This window comes from Cimex lectularius, unplaced genomic scaffold (genome assembly GCF_000648675.2).
Source record: "Cimex lectularius strain Harlan isolate CLEC.00 unplaced genomic scaffold, Clec_2.1 scaffold348, whole genome shotgun sequence".
Lineage (NCBI taxonomy): Eukaryota > Metazoa > Arthropoda > Insecta > Hemiptera > Cimicidae > Cimex > Cimex lectularius.
The window spans coordinates 69,495-86,581 of record NW_019394215.1 but is presented as its reverse complement, the minus strand read 5'-3'; the positions used below and the strand labels follow the sequence as shown (position 1 = coordinate 86,581).

Sequence of the window (17,087 nt, the reverse complement as noted above, 5' to 3'; positions counted from 1 at the left end):
GTTGACGGGGCGCTTGCCCCCGATAAGACAACAGCAAGAAACTACGAACATCCGTACAAGTTTAATACTTAATAGTACACAAAAATTGCTTACTAGACTTATGAGAAAAGAACTTAACTAACGACAATATTGATTCTTTGATGCCATGTGTTCCAGTCTGATTTTATGTTGTATGTACTATTGATGTCAACTATCGTTAGTGTGTTATTGTGTCACCAATTAATCTGTTGTCTGTGTCATGATGTTTTTCCTTAAAATCTGTGAAGTTTGCTGTCGTTTTACAGAAGATAGGCAGAATAAAATGATCGGGAATAACCAAGGATGTTATTAGCTATGCTATGTGCTTCGATTCGCCAGCCTTGATTTCCACTGATAGAGAAAGGTGTGGAAGTTATTTTGTAGAGTACTTGAGGTCAGAACAGTACCTTTATCAGTGATGAGAATATCCGCAAAGCTACATCTAAAATCGTTAGTGTGAGTAGTTAATTCAGCCGAGAAAATCGCCTACAGAAATGGAGCGAATACGATTTTATTCAGCCCACTGGTTGGGCTATAATTTGATAAATAATATAACATGTAAAAATATTATTTATGTTTATATAATCGACTTGCCAAACCTCAAGAAAATGCTTATCCTTAAGGCATTTTGTAGGGTCATCGCAGTAAGTAATGAGTTAACATGTACTACATTTTAAAATCGAGAACCAGACAAAGAAACGACAAAACCGAAGCAGTTTTATTAACCTTACTTCCTTATTTCTCTATACCTTAGATGAACACAATTAAGTTCCTCGGCGTGCACTTAGACGTGAAATTAAATTTCGGATAGCATGTTGAAAAACAATGTTCAAAGGCAAAATGTTCGCCATAAATCAGCACCTTGCGGAAGGTTTTTATTAAAAATTTAAGTCTTGACACCAAATCAATTTTGTATATATGTAAGTTACGCCTGCACAAAGCCCTTAGTTCAGCGACAGATGATGTTGCGTCTGTATAGATTCGGAGAATGTTTGTAACCAATAAACACTTCCCTGTTCACTATTCACATTACACTTGTAAAGCAAGATTCAGATTAATCATATTCGTGAACAGGAATTGTACTACGTTCTGTTTAACTAATAAAGTTTTTTCGCTTCTGGGCTCCAGAACGAACAAGGCATCTAAAATCCAACCGGTGTACTCCCTGTTGGAGGCTTCTCTTGACTGGAACGTGTATTAAATTACAAAATAGGAATGTATTTTCCTTTAAAATAAAGTTTGTTAGAATTAAAATCTAATTGTATGTTTAATTTCTTAATGTTGTCTAATCCCAGGAGTAAATCAAACTTATGAAATTCAAACAAAAATTTTTTTATATTTTTGTTATCTAAGATGGATAGTTCGGTACTATAGCATTCCTTTGAAGTTCGATGTGCTGTGATCACTTCGAAAGTATCCTTTTTTATATTATTTTTACATAATTCAAAACCAATAAATTTTTTTTATAAATGAACGCGTACTTCCCGTGTCAATTAATATTCTAGTTTTCGTCTCTGGATCTATAAAATATGGTAGTTCATTGTCCGAAAATTGTAAGTTCATAATTTGAAATTTGTTCCTAGTTGAGTTAGCCCTAAAAAATGATTCTCTGTGGATTCTATTTCACTATGTGGTTCCTGTTCCTGTGTTCCCATCTGGAACATATGCGGTTGTGGATGATAGTTCGTTTCATTACTATTTCTAGTAGAAATACTCGTTGGTGTTGGTGTATAAATGTTCTGTTTAGAAAAGTTTTGATTTTGTTTGTATTGATTTGGTGGTTTAAAAAATTGGTTTGGGGGAAGTTAGGTTTGAAATTCTTTGGAAAATTATGAAGTGCCCCTTTGCTAAATGGTGATTGAAATTTTTGCGATGTGTCTTTGTTGTTTTCGCGCATGTACTGAAAGTCGTTTAATAATAGTTTTTCTATGTCCGTTAATGTCTGTGGGTTTCTGGTTGCTAGATTATTACGCAAAGGGTCTTTTTATGAACAGTCGAAATTTGTAGCTATAATTGTTTCTTGAAATTCTATCAATTATGCTTTCTGTTCATCTGATCCCTTTTCCATAAGTATTTTTGCTCTGAACAAGTCAAACTTTTCTTTTATTATATTTAAAGATCTGAAAGGGTTTTTTATTTCGATCTGCATTATCTCTAGGATAATGCTGGCCGGTCCTTTCCTATCACCAAACTCTTTGATTAAAAACTGCTTCAACTCATCCCAGTTTGCAAATTGCATGTTCCTTAGGGCTTCGTTCGCTGTTAGCTTGTTTTTGATGTGTATGAAGGACATAGATTTGTGTGTGTTTGTGATAGGAGATGTTAGAGAAGCTAACAAAAACAATGTTTTGTGCTTCTTCTACCTTTAATATAAATTGTGTCAGTGTTTTCGGATTGCCATCGAAGCTAGGGATGGCATCCAAGATGAATTTTAATTCGGCAAAAGTGGCCATTTAAATAAGTTATAATTATATAGTTATATTAAAGTTATAAGTTTAAGTTTAATGAAGTTATAACAATACCCAAAACGCTAACAATTAAAAGCAATAAATTTGTTATAAAATACAATAATTTCCTACTCACAAACTAAATTTCATCATGTTCATCAGGTCCGATGCAAATTCACCGTTCACACGACTGGTTTCCAATATTCCCTTGAAAACATTTGCGATGTCCTACCGACTGCGCCAGTTACGTGTGTTGACTAATCGAGAGTGTGTTAAAAAAAAACTTTATTAGTTAAACACAACTTACAATTTGAGTAGAACCTTTCCTGTTCACGGATATGATTAATCTGAATCTTTCTTTACAAGTGTAATGTGAATAGTGAACAGGGAACGGTTCATTGCTTACAAACATTCTCCGAATCTGTACAGACGCAACATCATCTGTCGCCGAACTAAGTGTTTTGTGCAGGCGTAACTTGTATGTATAAATGTATACGGTCCTTGATAACTTATGGTGCCCTGGTGTGGAGAAATATTGCATGTGCAAAACAAACTTTGAGAAACTTCAGGTAGTACAAAACGTTGCCCTTAGCATTATGGCTCGTTCCCACGATGGAAACATGCATTCTGTCCGCAACATTGGAAGCATAATCACATACACTTGTTTCTTGATTGCGAGATTTTATGAAACACGTTCTTCTAGACAGTATGCACATATCACTAATCTAGTTTATTCCGACAAGGAGGAATAGTACTAGGATTACAGAGTATATATATATATATATATATACGTAAACGTTTTAGGCAATTTCTCTCTATTATTAAATTTTATTTTTTTTCGGAATTGTTTTGTACTCAGTGNAATATATATACAGGGTATATCAAATTTTATTGTCCTAACCTACATTAACTTGCTAATGCTAAATTAGATCTGTAGGGCAAGATAGGTAAGAAGTTCTGGAGGCATACATTGAAAAGCATTGCTATTTATGTATAAGGAATGTACTTGGATGAAATAAAATATCTCTATAATTGGGTAAATGGTTGATAAAACAAGTGTTACATACAATACGGATATGTTGGACTTTAGGTATAATTTGAGTATAAGTTAAAAGATAGAGTGTAGGATGTTCGTTTATAATAAAAAACGTTATGAGTAAGAGTTTCTCATACTTGTAAAAAATGTGTTAAACTACGATGATTACAGGAAAAGCTAATAGGTCGGTGTAATCTGAACGCATAACACCGGCAGGAGCAAGAAAAGCATGGTCGGTTGTATTTCTCTTCCAGCTCTATATTGGGGAATCGGGGCGAAAACTGGGACGGCAAAACCGACCTGCCCCTCGGATTAACAACCGACCGACTACACACTAATGATAATTAAGACCGCACACACGATCCGACCTTTAATGACTTCGTATAACTTCTTGGCCCTCTCGGCATATTCATTTATCTATTCAAAACTTGTTCCTATTCCGATTCAAACGGCGACGCTAGAATTCTCAAGCTCTAAATGCGTTAGCGTATCATTTCATTAAGAGCCATTTCCTTTAATTGCGCTCTTGCTCAACAATCATAGCTTTCATCGCTGTCACCAAGTTAAAGATAATGTTTATTCATGCAACGGCCTATTAGAAAGACATAACTGCCAATTATGTTGTCCAAAAGCGGATTCGTCTCACTCAATATAAGGACGAGATTACCCCGACACTTATTTTTGGGGCCAAAGCCCGCCTATGTTTCCGGTATGTTGCTCGATTAGACCCACCTAAGGGAAGGATGCCATTCCTTGTCTCCATGAAAGCGTGGAGGAATACAACCAAATTCAACACTTGTGCGATAGCGAGAAAACTCAACACAACTGACAAGAATGACACATCTACACGGAAAAGAAACACTTGAGCCCTGAAGATGATCTCAATAAAGACCGAAACGTTGGCACTATAAAGAAAATGTTTTTCTAAAACCTACGTCATACTAGAGGCATCTCACGGCCTCCAAATAACTGTACATTTTTTTTTTTTTTTTGGTGGTTGGCTTTGCCTTTCTTATGAAGCTATTAAATATATCCTATGAGAAAGGAAATCTGTGGTATTAAATTTCATTATTCATTGTTGTTCTTTAAATTTTATTTTATAATAAAGAAATGCAATTTTGTTAATAATCATTGAAGAAATGAAACTAATCACTAAGTAAAGATTTTGAGTTGGTCAAAAGTGTACAAAAGGCTGGTTAATTTGAATATACAATCCGTGCATCAGCATAAAACTAATCAAAAGAAGGAATAAATTGCTCTACATCATGCTCTAATGATTCACACAAATGAAAACTAGGCACAGACAAAAAAGGATCCTACGAACACAATATCCAACCGGCGCTAACAAGCAAAAAATTCAATTAACATTTAACAGCATAAATATACCAAAAGTGACAAAGTTTTGACCAAAAGTTTTACTCGGATTTCTGCTGCTCGAAATTTAGCAGAGCTTGAAAACACAGATCGAATTTTTTCGAACCGACCGGGAAGGGAAAGATATCGAAGCAAAAGGCATAACAACGACAATAGCTGGATGAGGATGACCACGTAAAATCAAATATAAAAATTTTACAGTAAAATATTCTATTTAAATGAATATAGGGCAGACCTATCGCTCTCTCTCTCTCTCCTCTCTCTCTCTCTCTCTTATTCACTGAGAGNACACACACACACACACACACACACACACACACACACACACACACACACACACACATCCGCGCGCAAACCTATCCGAAAAGTTTTAATATGACATTTGTTAGAGGAACGGCGCAGAGGGTTTACACAGCCATCACGGCTTCTGACTCGACACAAACTGTATATCCTAAGCGCGGAGTAATCGGCCTGTCCAACGCTTACTGGCCACAACTTTCCAACTTTGCATACAGGCTGCCGTTACGAAAAGTCATTCATCGTTTAGAAAATGGTTGTAAATTATTTTGGATAAAAATGTCCAAAAAATCATTATATCTGAACCTGCTTGTAAACAATAAAAGTCTATGTGCAAAGTCAACAATGGGGAAGCAAACAAACCTTACTCATTCCCTTTTGTAGCAATATTTCCGGAACTCCGATTAATCAATCACTGATGTTAAAAAAAAGAAAAAGTTTTTTGCCCGTGGTTGCTCAACTCGCCTCATTGTAGCAAGATTGACTCTTTTTTCCGCCATCAATGCGATTTGTTATTACTTAACAGTTAACTAAATCTTTTTTTTCGTCTATAAACTTTTCTACAGATAGAATATTACGGAAGACGATTATGAATTGGTATTTTTATTCAACAACGTATTACTGAGTAATTCAGAAAAAATACTGTTCCAGAAACGATGAAATACAAGAAGCAACAATAAAAAATGCACTAACATCACATCTACAAAATGTATCAAAATATATTATTCCATTTTCATTTGTTTAAATCATGTAAAAAAATTTTAACAGGGATATTTTTTGGGTGAATTGAAAAATTGTTTAGTATGGTCAAGGTTGCGCCTTGGATTTCGCGATACCAGAGAGTTCACACTGGTTAGTTTAGGTTAGGTTAAGATAAGGAGGATTCGACCTTGGCTAGTTTAGTGTTAGGTCAGGAACGTAGTAGATTATAGACATATTAGAACGTATTAGATTTTTACAAAATCAATTGTTTAAATTGTCCGGCAACTTACATCGGTATTACATCCCAATATCTGGATAAGAGAGTAAAGCAGCATATCTATGATTGCAAGAAACCCAAACAAAATCCTACAGCACTGGCTACCCACCATTTTGAACACCAACACAATTTCGACTTCAACAATCCAAAAATATCACACAAACATAAACTTAACTTTTTAGAAATGGTTTACATCAACTGAGATAAACACAGTATTTCTATCCCGACGTCCTTCCTGACCCCTTCAAAATCCAACGTATATAAAACTAAAACATAAATATCTCACTGGCACTTTTAACACGACACACAAGAATGATACATCTACACAGAAAACAAACAATTTGAATGATTAAAAATACTTTGATTGAATTTAAAATTTCTAGCATTGTACAAACTCATTTTTTTCACATCCTACATGTATTTGTAAAATTTAAACAACGTTTATAAATTCCAGGCCATGAAGATGATCTCAAATAAAGCTCGAAACGTTTTCGAGAAAACGTTTTTCTAAAACCTACGTCACACCAGACCGCATCTCACAATCTCCAAATAAGTATTAGATTACTTTAAATAGGTTCAGCCAATATTATTCATCGTTTGTCGATTCGCAATTATTGACTTCATTATTTTCAATATAAATGTACGTACCGACATATCTTTCTCACCTCGTTTCTCTTTTTCTTTCTTCATCTGTATCTCACTTAATCATTCTCTCTATATTTATTTCAAAAGATTACACAAGGATAAAACAATTTATGTCATTGGTGCAATTTTTTAAAATTTAGTTTTTATTTAATTTGTTTTAAGATAAAACTTTTTTTAAATTAAGGAATTGTGGCGAATGTGGGTGTGCGTGTGCGCGACCACATGTGCGATCTTAATTAAAAATATTTGGAATTTTTTGTCAACTTAATAACTAAATGTATGGTATTTACGAAAAACAAATATTTAATTACTCAGATTATAACTTTTAGGTGAGTTTATTTTATTTTGATATATTTCCTCCACCTGAAAACTATGTTTAAACATAAAACAACAGTTAGAACAGTCGGTTAATAAAAACTTATTCGTAATAAGTGATTAATTATTTAAAAAAAAAGAGTATTAATTAACATTGTAATTCACATTTTAATTATAATCTGAGAACTGAGAATAAACTGGCGAGAGACGATGATTGATGAACTAACTGTCGAGCAAAACTCCGATATCACAAAGCATAATTATACAATTACACTTCTTTTACGCTTTAGGGATTAATGTTAATTTGATTCTATTCCGTTATACAGAAGTACTAATTAGGAATCAAACATTGTTCAGGTGAAACCAACACAAATAAGGCTTTTAATGGAATCACATAGGTCGAAAATTAACCATATACAATTTTAAAAGCGCAAAACTGTCGCCGGCCCACAATCTGCTCCTCTGTGGCCAAAATTTTGTTTAATAACTTGTAAATTCGTCAAGAAAATATTGTGCATGTTGTTAATTCGGGTTGTTTTGCATAACAGAGCCTATCCGAGTGGGCGACAGAGCAACATGGCAAAAATCCTGCCGATGCAAAATGAGACATTATCTATTTAATTATTTGATAATATATTGTTCAATCGCTCTCCAAAATGAATTCGAAAGTTAAATAATCACTGACAAAGGCTTAATCCAAATTAGAACTAAATAAATTAAAAATAACTTCAGTATGCATCCAATCAAGGGTCTAAATTAATCATTAATTTTTATTAAAATTAGTATTAGAAACTTTTTGAATAATCTAATGAATTAACGACGATGTAAAAAACATAATGGTTACATTATTAATTAAATTGGGAAAAGGCCTTCGGAAAACATCAACAAGAAGAAACTAAAAACGGCTCCCTACTCATATAATATGACCTTTGTCATTAAAAATGCTATTAAATTGATTTTTATGGTTGTTTTATTTATTGTTCATTATTGTGTATTTAAGGTATAAAGAATAAATGGGGCCGGGGTCAATAAAAAATATAAGAATATGTTAAAGAAAAGGAGTCTGCGTTAGTCGACCGGATCGTCTGAGAAGAACCAAAACCCTCAAGGAGTCTAAATCGCTGTAGACGGATCATCCTAAACCACCTCAGAATCGGCTACGCTATTTTGACACCGGATAATAAATTTTCGACAAAGCCCGGGTAAGTGTCCTACTTAATTAATGAGGGTCATTCCTTAGCTATATGCTGAGTGGTTCGCTAAGAGGTGGGTAAAACGTTGGGGGATAGTAGAGTATAAATGAAATAGAATGCCGCAAAACGGATTTTCTAGTTTACGCTGTCGCAAAGATCCGATTTTTATTTTTTTCTTGAAGAAAAGAACTTGTGACAAAAAATATTCTTTTTTACATATGCATTGTTCGTCAAAATTGGGGTTATTCTCAAAATCTACGTTAAATCACGGAAGGAAATATTATCTATTGAACCCTTTCAGACCAACTGATAGCCATTTTGCAGGCACAAACCTATATAATTGAAAGAATTGGTTGAATGTAACAAATTCACTACGCCTAACGAAACCTCCTAATGAACGGCAAATTTTACAAAAACTGCTTCAGTTCATTTCAAATGATAAGCTTGCTGCCGAAAAATCAAGGGTTTAAGCGAAAGGGACGATTTAATTCCAATAGATGACAAAAACATAATTACAAGTAAAACTAAATACTAAAAGTTAATCATCACACATTACTAAAAGTTAAATTTAAAATATTGCCTTATTTTGTAAGTAAACAATATACAATAAAGCAGATAGGTTCTTATTAATCTGAGCCCTCAACTGCAGCTACTACTGAAAGTCATTGTCTAACATGTTTCCTCATCTTGCGCTTGATGTACTACTGATGTACTCATTTGGCCTGAAAGGACTCAGTAGATGGCTTATTCTTTAAAAAATTTATCTTGTATTCTCAAATTTACTTCAATATTGATGAACAATGCATAAGTAACGACGATTTTTTTGGATGTTTGCATGTGTGTGTGTTTGTTTGTGCCTCAAAAAAATCATCTCACCGGTTTGAGTTAGAAAACCCGTTTTTGTGACATATTATTCTTTTTACTAACTAGTATCACCTAATTTTAATATTAAATTCTGTACTAAGCCTAACGAACACGCTTAGTTCCTTTATCTAACTTTTGAAGAATATATACCCTTCATCAGAACTTTTACACTATTACAACAAGAGTAACAATAGGACTTGGCCATCGCGACCTTTATGACGGTAACATTCAATGAAGAATATGATTGGTGTCCTCGGAGGACCTGAATAATCGAAGACCCGATTAAGCATAGAGCATGAGAGACTGGCACACAAACAAACTTACTTCCGTGCCTGGCATGTAGAGAAGAAAATACCGACCTATCCCACCCCCAGGCATTACAAAGGAGACGTGACTTGACACAAATTACACTGAAGATAGCCCAATGTCATAATCCCTGTCTGACTGATCAAGATGATCGGTAAGAATTAAATTACACGTTAAGAAAAGTTGCACGATGCTGTTCACTTAATTAAACGTTTTTTTTTTTTTTTTTGTGGTGTTCGTATCGGTGGTGATTGGAATATCGGTTAATGGTTGTTTTCGAAAGAAAACGACTTCGAATCTTTGCAATCATGACAAAGGATGAAGGTCTTGATCTCCTCAAGACAAAGCTACAAGATGAACAGATGACCCCCCATAAAATATGTCACACTTCCTTATATAAAAGGACTCTTAGATAAGATCAAAAAACTAGTAAACAGCAAATTCAACCACACAAAAGTGACCTTTAGGAATAAACGTTTACTTAAATCATGTTATTCTAATCTAAAAGATCTAATAATAGAAACCTCCCAATCAGGCGTAGAGTATAAAAAGTATAAAATACCTTGTGATGATTGCGAAGGTGTTTATTACGGAGAGACAGGACAATACATACAGAGGAGAATTTATCAACATAAATACGCTTTAAAAAATAAGATAATTAATGACACCGTCCTGTCTCAACACGCCTTGACTTTGGGTCATAAAATAAACTTTGATAGAATAAAAATCATGAAAAAAGAAAAAAACAACAAAAAACGCAAATTCCTAGAGGCCATTTTTATAAAAAGCGACTCACGGGCTATCAATTACAAACAAGATTCCCAGTTCATAAATGATTGCTACCACAGCCTCATAAAACAACAATGATAAGATACACTTATGTATAGAAATAAGTTAATTGTAAACATAAGATAGGGGTAATCTGTGAAGTACGAGGCGATGACACTGTGAGAGGGTAACCCTGACGGAGGTTAAGTGTGCTCCTGACGACGCAGTTCCCCTAGTGGTAGCAACCAGTTAAGTAGAACAATAACATGGGACATTTGCCAATTGATAAATAAATAAAACATAAATAAAAAAGATAAAACTTAGAGATCAAGCGGTAAGTTAAGCTTTTTTGCCTTCTTGTATATAATATATATGTAATTCTGTAATAATAAATAATAATGTAATAATATACTATATATGTACAGGATGCCTTGATAAGGATTTGAATAAAATCGAAACGTCGGCAAAGATTCGAAGTCGTTTTCTTTCCACAACAACCATTGACCGATATTCCCATCACCACTGATACGAACACCACAATTATATTCAACGGTCATCACAAGTTACATTAAACGTTTTTATTCTATGTAAGGCATTATAGATATTTCATTTTGTGGTACCATTTTGTAAATATTGACGATAAATGTATTTATTAGAGTAAATATATAGTATGATAGAATCAGTGGTCCAAAAGGGAATGGGAAAAAGAGAAAAACACCTCCTTTAAGAATGGTACCTACTAATAGTCGCAGACGGATCTAGAGCGTACGGGAGCTGGAGTATTCGATCCTGGAACCAAATACTCAGAGAGAAAATATTTCCAATCTGAGGTCCATACAGCTGAAAGATGTATCAAATTCAATTGAATCAAAGGTTACAAAAACAAGAATATAGCTATTATGTCAGTTAACCATGCAACAATCAAAGCGTTAAATTTATTACACATCATTACCTCCAAGATGATGCTGAATTGCAAAACTAAACTAAGCAAATTGGTATGCAAAACAAAGTCCCTGGAAGTGTGGAGTAAAAGGCAACGAGAAAGATGGTGCCCTTACAAGAAGAAATGATGGCATACCGCTTATAAGATCCGAGCACTCCTATAGCATAGGAATACACACTACGAATGAGCACCTCAGACAGAACAATAAAAAAATGATGGAACAATGGAACTCGCTCAATGGACACAAACATTCCAAGAATTTCCTAACAAATAAAGGAAAGTGGTAACAGAATGTATTAAAGGAAGCAGAAAAATACTGCGAATCCTAACTGGATTCGTAACAGGACACAGAAAACAAAATGTACATTTGAAGAAGATTGTCATAACCCAATGAGGCACGTGCAGGTTCTGCAAAACATCAGAGCAGACATTAATACACTTACTAACAAACAGTGGTGCTACACTTTCCCGCAGGAGGAAGTGTTTTGGGACATACAACCTAAACGTAGAAGAGATTCAACCACTGAAACCTACTACTAATCAGGTTCCTTAGTGAACAAGGACTTACGGATGTGCTTCAAGCGTATATCCAAAACTCTTAAAGGGCACAGAATAATATGCACCCCCGACTGCGTCTATCCATCTATCTATCTAGGGCTGGTGGTGGAATAATGAGTTCTCCATCGATGGTAAAGGGTAATAGGGGAAATCTTTATGGTGTGCATGGATGAAAATAAGAAAGAAGAGTGTGAGGTTTTCGCTTGTTAAAAACTGCACGCGTTAAGATCTAAAATGACCTAGCTGTTGACAGCTAAATTTTATAAGGTTTTAAATTAAATTAATTAAAAATGAATGATGCATTACACTTGTAAAAAAATTATACAACTAAAAAAATTTCTGCTTGTTGCAAAATAAATAAAAATTAAAAAAAACATAATGGACGACTTTACAATAACTATGCGAATTTGAAACCAAAGTTTCCTTAAAAATAAAAAATTTTCGATTTAAAAAAAATAGTTAAACATACCAACTACGTCGAGGAAGCCGACTTGGCTCTTCATAGGGTCCGTGTTGATCTGGCACATGTACCATCCACGGTCCGACTGTCGGATCTCTTTAATGTGAAGATGCCATGTCCTGTGGTCCGAGTGGGTCACGCCGATCCTGTGGTTCTTTGTTATTACGTGGCCGTGGATTGTGAGAATAGTCTGAGTGTCCACACGCAGCCACGCTACCTGAAAGCGGTCGGCATTGATTACAAAAACGTAAACATCGAACTTTTCAATCTTATAATTACTCCGATTATTAAAATTTCTAATACAAATTAAAAAAAAAAAAATATATATANTTTATATATATATATGTATAAACAAGGTGGTCAGCTCGTAGTGTTAAAAAAATATTCGGTGACAGTACATCTAAAGTGGTGTAGAATGTCGTAAACATGATGGTTTTATTCCAATCCCTTCAAAAGATACGATCTTTTACTGTTTACTTAAGAAAAACATATTTCTTTACATAAAACCTAATTTTTTTCCATTCTAATAACTTTTTCCAATTTATGACCCATATTGACATTCAGCACCAAATTTCCTTTCAGATTAGTCCAATTTTGACCGAAAAATTGCCGGTATATTTACAAAATAACAGCACAAACATCATGAAATTGCGAAATGGTAATTTCGGATCAACTTATTTAACAGTAGCTCCCTTATAGTACGATTTTAAAAATGTCAAACCAGCCAAAACATTTAGCAGTTTATGAGCTTTCCAACGATCTATTCGAAACATCGATTATTATGATTTTTCGATGGGCAATTTTAGTTGGAAGTTGGGAACACATGGTCCGGGATGTATCCTGAGAATTAAAAGCTTGGCCCAAAAGTTTATCGGGCATGTAAATTATTAATTAGCAAACTGTTTTCACAATAAAATTTACCACATTTGAAAAGAACAAACTTCTTACTTTTGGTAAAAAAGAATGTGAGACAAATTGAGATGAAAGTATGAGGTTTACCGGATTCTACTCCACTTTAGATTACTGTCCCGAATTTTTTTCACACTCTCTCTCTCACTCTCTCACTCACTCTCTCTCTCTTTGCGTTGTGCGTGCGGGTTTGTGTGAGCGCGCGCGTGCGTGCATGTATGTGCAATGAAATTGAAATATGAAAAATTAAATCTCGTGCAATATATTTAAACTAATATTTTATTTATTTAAAACAGTAACAGAATGGCCTAAGATCACTATACAATATACATTGAAATTAAGAAGTCGAGATGGAATTATCAAGGTATATCGAAAATTGTTAGGGAGGCATGTTAAATGTTTTAACAAATGTTGACTGTAGCAAACACCTTTTCATGTTCATTAGTTGAAAGGGGGTCGTTTAAGTGTTATCACATCATCAATAACAGGCTTAACTCTATTACTGAAATTGATTAGTACTTCGTGCCATGAAATTTTAATCGGTCCATAAAAAATATACTCTTCCGGTCATATTAAGTACCTCACCCTTTTTAAGACACAAAACGGGAACATTGTAAATTTCATTAACAGCCTGTGTCAATTTGGTCAGCTTCATTTACTGCGTAATTTTATAATAGGGTTTACGACAGGAAGCTTTCGACGTGATAAATGACGCTCATAAAAATTTCTTTTTTTTAACCCGATTCGGAGAATTTTCAATATTACAACCACATCGGACGGATTCATACGCAGTACGGAAAGATTGTTTTATTGCGTACTTGCAGTCGAAAAAAAATACTATGAATTAGGCAAATTTATTTCAGTAGTCCTGATAAAACTGTACCAGATAAATGTTAATTAAAAAATACCGCTTTGAAAATAATATATTTAGAGTACATAATTAATGCATCAGTTGAAACTTGTCGCTCCAGTCATAAAGAATAGCAATGACAAGGTATATGATAGCAACAAATAAGATCGTTACATAAACATTATCGAAAGAATAGTATCGATCAAAATTATCGATACTCTAAATTATGGAAGAATCGTTCAATTCTCCTGTATATATCACAAACAATTAACCGTGGACTAATTATTGTCCGTCTGGCGAATTGACTATACGCTGAAAAATAATTTAGACATTAAAATCAACTTACAAGTACAAAGAACACAACATGACCCGTTCGTGAGTCACAACATGACCGTGATTTATCATTCAAATTCATTCCCCCTACATTTAAAAATCATAGAACGGTTGTGTTTCGATAAACTTTCGATATTGAAATAGTCGCCCTTCTGAAATTGCAGTTTAATACCTCAGAAAGGCAGGGTAAGTTTAACTTCTTGTGATCTGCGGGGTGATGCCCACCATATTGTTTAATAATTACCTATCATCTTGGTGCCTATACTCGCTGATTTTTGTTGGATCGGTCGCGTTTCGGCATTTCGATTTTTTTTCAGTGTGTGTAGGGGATTTAATTCGTGCAATGTTTTATATGGTTGACGATGTTTGTGATTGTTAATTTGTTATTTATGAGTTGTTAAGTGTTCAATATGTTATGTTTATACATTTCGAGTAAGTTTTCGAGTAAGTTCTGTTTTTGTCTTTTTTGTGCGTTGTGTAGTAGTTTCATATTTGTTTGTATTGCCGATGGTTCGTGGTGGTTTTCTATTCGGTGTCATTACGACCCCTACTTAATCCATTAAATAAACAGCCCCAATACCATCCACGAACTCGTAATTAATACTTAATTCCTCAAAAATCTCTCAAATATTGAAAACGGCGCAATGCCGAAACGCGTCTGAGCAAAACAAAAATCAGCGGATAGAGGATAGGCACATCAAAATGATTACCAAACTTTGACTCACCTTCCCGCTATAATTTGTCTAATGGGGTGATAGGTAGCTTTTTAAATTTTGTCGGTCATATTATAATTAAGAATGTATTTTATTAAAGGAAATTTTAATAGTTACATTTCAATTGTTATTACAAGATTGGATTTCTTCCCTCAGTAAATTATTTGTAGTTACGCTGAAAGCAAGTCAGGATGGCCGAGTGGTCTAAGGCGCTGCGTTCAGGTCGCAGTCCACTCTGTGGGCGTGGGTTCGAATCCCACTTCTGACACATATTTTTTTTACGCTCGGCATGCAAAAGTCAATTAGTTTCATTCGTAATTTTCCATTGCATCACGAAGAAATTTATTTTAGAACATTTATTAATGTTCATCACGTTTATAAAATTTTAAAATGTTAATTTGTCACTGTTTTGTTAACATAAATTCTGCTATTATATTCCTCCGTACAAAATGTACCATCTGTACATTTTTTAAAAATATCATATGTAGATCTTTTATAATAATTGTGTATAAAATTATAAAAAAATACCATTTTTAAATTTGAATATGAAAAATGTAAATAAATTTAATGTTAGGGAGTTAAGAGAAAAAATGTTTTGTTGTATTATTCATATTTTATTTAAGTATATATTATTAGCATGTTTCGGAGGCTTTTAAATAAAATTACTTTAAACCGTTTATTAACTTTTTAAAGAACCATAGTATAAGTTAAATATACACTGTTTATTATCAAGAAAAATATTCTGTTTTTGATTTTAAAAAAATTATATTACCTACTATCGATAATATCACTGTTATTTTATTCTATAGGTTGTTATTAAAATTTATTTTTTTATCTTGATCAACTCTATTCCACAGACGGAGACAACCGAAAAGTCACTTTCATACAAAGTACTCTTTATATTTTAAAAACAAATATTGATTGCGGGGTGCTGCCCGCTCCCCCTCTTCAGTTGTGATGACTTAAAAATACCAAAAAAATGAAATATTAAAAAAAAATTATGTTAAAAATTAATAAAAGTATCTAACATGTCCTGTTTCATGAAACACTGAGGGTTCAAATTTACACAATAGACCATGATATTTCAAAGTTCTTTTTATGATATTATGCGTCGTCAACAAGTTAACCAATACATTTATGTTTTTTATACTACATTTTAAATATATATCCTTAAAATGTCCCCGTTTATTTCGAAAACAAAAATTTATTATATTATTTACGTTTATAATAGATGCTCAAATACGCTCCCTGCGCAAAAAAGGCACAGTATAAAACCCCCGTATTTTAAATATAAAACGGGGTGGGTCATCTTTTTTTACAAAAAAAAAAAAAAAATACCCCCTCAGGCTTCTTCCGTCGAGCATAACTCAGAAATGGTCGATCCTATCAAACCTTTCCTTCCAGAGAAAGTGCCATGAAATAAGCTCTTGAATCGAATTGTACAACAGAAATATCAGCTTCCAATTTAAAATAACATAGTTTGTGTCATTTCCTAACTAGATGAGAAAGTTATGTTAAAACTGTTACGACCACGCGATTCTAACGAAAATTAACTTGGGGTCGGCATAAGACCATTTTTTGCTAAAGTTAATCGTTTCCGAATTAAATGGGTGGATTATAGATGTTGATACAGCGGTTAAAAATAAGCTCTTGGATTGAATTGTACTATAAAAATATAGGATTCTAATTAAAAATAACAAAGTCAGTGTCATTTCCAAGCTCAATGAGAAAGTTATGTTAAAACTCTTACTACCACGCGATTCCAAGCCAAAATTAAATAGGGTTGTATAAGAACATTTTTGTAATCGTTTTCGAATTAAATGGTTGACTATAGAAATTGATACACTCTTTATATTTAAAATTGTACAGTATTGAGTACTTATATTTATCTTTTTCTCTTTATAATACTTTCATTATTTTCCAAATTTATACACACAATTTTGGTAGTTTTAAATACAATATAAATTCTATTTAATTGATACGATAACAAAGAAACAGCTCAATTTCGAATGGCGCAAAAACATGGCACGGTGCTTTTGTAAATTTATCATTTTACTAATTTTTAATACGTACGCTCTA

The 17,087-nt window shown here is 33.5% G+C and overlaps 1 protein-coding gene and 1 non-coding gene across 2 annotated transcripts in view; one reads left to right on the top strand and one right to left on the bottom strand.

Annotated features, from left to right (window-relative positions):
- LOC106670331 (neurotrimin-like) overlaps positions 1–15,347 on the bottom strand; it is a 103,954-nt gene extending 88,607 nt beyond the window's left edge. Inside the window, exons 1-2 of the mRNA XM_024230222.1 lie at positions 15,126–15,347; positions 12,213–12,420 (exon numbers count right to left, since the gene is read on the bottom strand). Coding sequence (XP_024085990.1) covers positions 12,213–12,270 — 58 coding nt within the window. The 5' untranslated portion in view covers positions 12,271–12,420; positions 15,126–15,347. The remainder of the gene's footprint in view (positions 1–12,212; positions 12,421–15,125) is intronic.
- On the top strand, positions 15,194–15,276 carry Trnal-cag. The gene has a single exon. It is a non-coding gene; the product is annotated as a tRNA-Leu (tRNA).
- Positions 15,348–17,087: the final 1,740 nt, after the last annotated feature.